Here is a 5,102-nt window from a genome sequence, read left to right as displayed (position 1 = left end):
GTGGTCTTGGCTTGGACTGTGCTGTATGGATGTCTGCTTGAGCCCTTAAACCTATGGCCCAATTTATTACTTTTCTTTGTCTTGTGATTTTCAATGATGTTTTTTTTACGAGTAGCACACATGGTTCATGAATCTTGCACAAAATAAAAAATGCTTTTTACTTTCGCCTTTAACCTCTTTTGCAACTTTTTAGCACAAGAAAACACACGTTCTGTTAAAATGTCATGAAAATGCACCAAAAATTCTAGGTGTAAATAAAAATCACTAAAAATACTGAAAGAATAAGGTGCAAATGAAAAACAGGTGAAAATCAGGAAAGACGCAAATTCTTTAATGAATCGGGCCTCAATTTAACCAAAAACATATGCAAATCATTTATTTTTGTCAAAGGATGTACACAGCCTTCAAATGGAATCAGTCACTGTGTTTGCTTCCCATGTGAAAGCAGCATAATGTAGGAGCCGAGACCCAGATTACAGTGATATATCACATATTGGGCTACTTGCTGCAGTTTAGATAAAAATCAGTTTTCTCTGCAGCAGATTTACAGTGACATGTAAAAGTTTGCACACCCCTGGTTAAAATTACTGTTTTTGTGAACAGTTAAGCAAGTTTAAAATTAGATGATCTCTAAAAGGCCTAAAGTTAAAGATGACACATTTCATTTATATTTTAGGCAAAAATATATATTTTTCGATTATAAGACACACTCTCCCCCCCCCCCCACATTTGGGGGAAAAATGGGGGTGTGTCTTATAATCCGAACGCGTTTGCCGGCGTTGGTGGAGCAGGGTCCCAGGGTCGCTGCTGCCGGGAGATCGCTGCTGCAGGAAGCTTCTGCCTGCTGGCAGGAGTCGGAAGATGGCTGCGGGCCCCTTGCTTGTAGTAGTAGGTATTCGGTGGTGCAGGGGCTCCGCGGATATTTTGTAAAAGCCGGAGCCCTGCATCTTCCACTTTCCTGTGCGGTGGTCACCAGAAAAATGGCCACCGGAGGCGGCGCATGCGCAATTGAGATCTCAGAGACACCTACACAAATATGGCCTTCATGGGAGAGTCATCAGAAGATCTTGTGTCCTCACCATAAAATTCAGCGTCGGAAGCAGGGCTGTGGAGTTGGTAAGCCAAACCTCCGACTCCTCAATTTTCCAGAATCCCAACTCCGACTCCACAGCACGGCCTCACTACTGAGCGTGCACATAAAGTGCAGCACAGATTCATCTCAACTAAAAGCCTAAATCCTTAGATCAGGAATAGAACAGACATTTATAGGACATTTCATAATTTTCCCAAATTCTTATGAAAAAAATATTCCCCACAAACTCAACCAACTGAAATACTACCAAAATAGACACCGACTCAGACTCCACAGCCCTGGAGAAATATGCAAAAGACTCTAAACCAGCCTGATGCATTTTGGAAACAAGTCCTGTGGACCGATGAGGTTAAAATAGAACTCTATGGCCACAATGATCAAAGGTATATGTGGAGAAAAAAGGGCACAGAATTTCAGGAAAAGAACATCTCGCCAACCATTAAGCATGAGGGTGGATCAGTCATGCTTTGGGGTTGTGTTGCAGCCAATGACATGGGGAACATTTCACGGGTAGAGAGAAGAATGAATTCAATGAAATTTCAACAAATTCTTGATGCGAACATAACAACATCTGTAAAAAATCTGAAGTTGAAAAGAGGATGGCTTCTATGAATAGATAACGATCCTAAAAACAAAAAGGCGCACGCTAAAGGTTTTACAATGACCCTCACAGTACCCTGATCTGAACATCTTTGAAAATCTGTGGCTAGACCTCAAAATAGCAGTGCAGTATTCCTAAAATACAAAGGAAATGTGTCATCTTTAACTTTAGCCCTTTTAGAGATCAGTTTATCTTCAACTTGCTTAACTGTTCACAATAACAGTAATTTTGACCAGGGGTGCGCAAACTTTTACATGCCATTGCAGTACTGTATAACCTCGCCCACACCACTGATTGGCAACTTTCTGTGTACACTGTGCATGGGCAGAAAGCTGCCAATCAGTGATGGGGGTGGGGTTATACAGAGCTCATGAATATGGAGGTCTAAATGTTAGTTAAGCAGAATTTCTTAAATTATTTTACATTTTATATGGACCACCAGCCCATAATCCTGATTACTTGCAGACCACTTTATTTTACACACAATGTAAACGTAAAGTCTTCAGCTTTCACCTCACAGATGTCAATTATCTCCATATATGGAGGCTATTCTTCCAGAAAGAATATACAGAAAATACAATAAGTGCAAACTGTTTGCTTCTTTCACACTTCTAATCTGAGTTCTTATGGGAAGATTTTCGTTTTTTCTTCTTCTTTTTCTTTTTTTTGTCTTTTTTCTTTTTTTTCTTCTTGTGTTTTTCCCGAGAGTCATTTGAACTACTGCTGTCACTGTTTTCTTCAGATGTTGAATCTTCAAGCAGCATTTTCAGCTGCTGAATCCTGTAAAGTAAAAGACAATGAAAAAACAGAGCCCATGTGTAAGGTCAGTTTCACAAATCTGTAACACTGGAACAGTGCTCAAATTGCAATACCCTGCCTGGCCGCCGAGTGTCCTAGCCTGAGCTAATGGTTTCATATACCCCTGAGGAAGCCACAAGTGTGTGGCGATAATGCGTTGGGTTTTCCTTCCTTTATATTCAACAGTCTTCTGGTTTGCTTGTGTGCACATCTATGGTCAGGTATTGTTGGGTCTGAGCATTTTGCAGCGCTTTATTTCTGACTACTCTATATAATCTGTGTCTAGACATAAATTTGACCTACTATACTATTATTCGTGACCTTTATTTTATATGTGTCTCTTTATTTAATATATGTCACATACATGGTCAGGTATTGATGGGTCTGAGCATTTTTAGTGCTTTATTTTTGACTACCTCATATAATCTGTGTCTAGACATTTATTTGGCCTATTACACCATTTTTCCTGATTTTTATTTTATGTGACCCTTGCATATTTTATTTATCCATACATTATGGTATAATTGTGCATGACAAGTTTTCCGTGGACACATTGGTTAGAAATATTTATACACACACACATATATACATACACACATTATTTATTTATCAATCAATCATACACACACATATACCATATTTTTCGGACTATAAGACGCACTTTTTTCCTCCAAAAGTTTGGAGGAAAGTGGGGGGGTGAGTCTTATAGTCCGGATGTACGTTGTGGCTGTGGATAGGTGAGGGGGCGGGGAGAGCGGAAGAGCAGGTCACAGGAGGCAGAAGCCGGCTGCTGCAGCTAACCCAGCACCCCCAACACCCATGGGAGTGGAGAGCAGTGGATATTAATTTTCTTTAACAGCGGGCACACGTGATCGCCCAGCCGTTGCAGATAGCCACAGCCGCCTGCTAACACCATGCCCGCTATTAAGGAAATGAATATTTACTGCTCTCCACTCCCATAGTCCCAGCGTGGAGAGCAGTGAATATTCTTGCAGCTGACCTCAGCGTAAGAGGGCACATGGCAGTGATGTCATGTGCTGCTTACACGCTGAGATCAGCTGCTGGCAGCAGAACAGGGTGCAGCGCTAGAGCAGAGGGAAGGAAGCTGAGTAGAATAGTTTATATTTTTTTATGTGTGCAGCGTGATGGGGGCCATGCATACCAGGATGTACATGAGGGTGCGATGCATACCAGGATGGGGATGAGGGGGCCATGCATACCAGGATGGGGATGGGATGCCATGTATATCTGGATGGGGTGCCATGTATACCTGGATTGGGGGCCATATATACCTGGATTGGGGGCCACAGATAGGTAGATAGATAGATAGATATATCTATCAGGATGGGGGGGCATATATATATCAGGATGGGGACATATATATATAGTAATATAGAATTGGGCGACATTACCCCTATAACAGTGTCAGCAGCAGACCCCATCCCATACCAGTGCACCATGACCACATTTTTACCTACAGGGCTGTAGGTTGGAAAAAATGATTCCCCACAAATGGGGTGAAGAGTCCCAGGAGCGGCTGGCCGACCAAAATTACCCCAAGAGCGCAGTGACAACTTATCCAAGCGGGTCACAAAAGACCCCATAACAACATCCAAAGAACTGCAGGCCTCACTTGCCTCAGTTAAAGTAAGTGTTCATGGCTCCACCATAAGAAAGAGACTGGCCAAAAATGGCATGCATGGCAGAGTTCCAAGATGAAAACCACTGATGAGCAAAAAAAAAATAAAGGCTCGTCTCAGTTTTGCCAGAAAACATCTTCATGATCTCAAAGACTTTTGGGAGAATACTCTGTGGCCTGATGAGACAAAAGTTTAACTTTTTGGAAAGTGTATGTCCCATTACATCTGACGTAGAAGTAACACAGCGTTTCAGAAAAAGAACATCATACCAATAGTAAAATATGGTGGTGGTAGTGTGATGGTCTGGGGCTGTTTTGCTGATTCAGGACCTGGAAGACTTGCTGTGGTAAATGGAACCATGAATTCTGCTGTCTACCAAAAATCCTGAAGGAGAATGTCCGACCATCTGTTTGTGATCTCAAGCTAAAGCGCCCTTGGGTTATGCAGCAGGACAATGATCCAAAACACACCGACAAATCCCCCTCTGAATGGCCTAATAAAAACAATATTAAGACTTTGGAGTGGCCTAGTCAAAGTCTTGACATAAATCCAATTGAGATGCTCTGCCATGACCTTAAAAAGGCGGCTCATGCTCAGAAAATGAGGCTGAATTACAACAATTTTGCAAAGATGAGTAGGCCAAAATTCCTCCAAAGTGTTGTAAAAGACTCATTGCCAGTTATCGCAAACGCTTGATTGCAGTTGTTGCTGCTAAGGGTGGCCCAACCAGTTATTAGGCTTAGGCGGCAATCACTTGTTCACACAGGGCCTTGAAGGTTTGGATTTCTTTTTATTTTTATCTTTGTCTAATATTTAAACCTGCAAAAGAATAAGAAATCAAGAAGGGGCAAACACTTTTTCCCACCACTGTGTGTGTGTGTTTCATATATGTATGTATTTACACTGCTCACAAAAATAAAGGGAACACTCAAATAACACATCCTAGATCTGAATGAATGAAATATTGTCA

The 5,102-nt window shown here is 41.7% G+C and overlaps 1 protein-coding gene across 5 annotated transcripts in view; it reads right to left on the bottom strand.

Annotated features, from left to right (window-relative positions):
• Window positions 1–349: 349 nt before the first annotated feature.
• Window positions 350–5,102, bottom strand: part of RP9 (RP9 pre-mRNA splicing factor) — a 43,019-nt gene continuing 38,266 nt past the window's right edge. For all 5 annotated transcript variants that reach the window (XM_073678281.1, XM_073678278.1, XM_073678280.1 and 2 more), the window contains one exon: window positions 350–2,474. In XM_073678281.1, the coding sequence (XP_073534382.1) occupies window positions 2,306–2,474 (169 nt within the window). In that variant the 3' untranslated portion in view covers window positions 350–2,305. The remainder of the gene's footprint in view (window positions 2,475–5,102) is intronic.

This window comes from Phyllobates terribilis, unplaced genomic scaffold (genome assembly GCF_046119375.1).
Source record: "Phyllobates terribilis strain yellow unplaced genomic scaffold, ASM4611937v1 Scaffold_4__5_contigs__length_816908805, whole genome shotgun sequence".
NCBI classification, from domain to species: domain Eukaryota; kingdom Metazoa; phylum Chordata; class Amphibia; order Anura; family Dendrobatidae; genus Phyllobates; species Phyllobates terribilis.
This window is presented reverse-complemented; position numbering and strand designations above follow the sequence as displayed.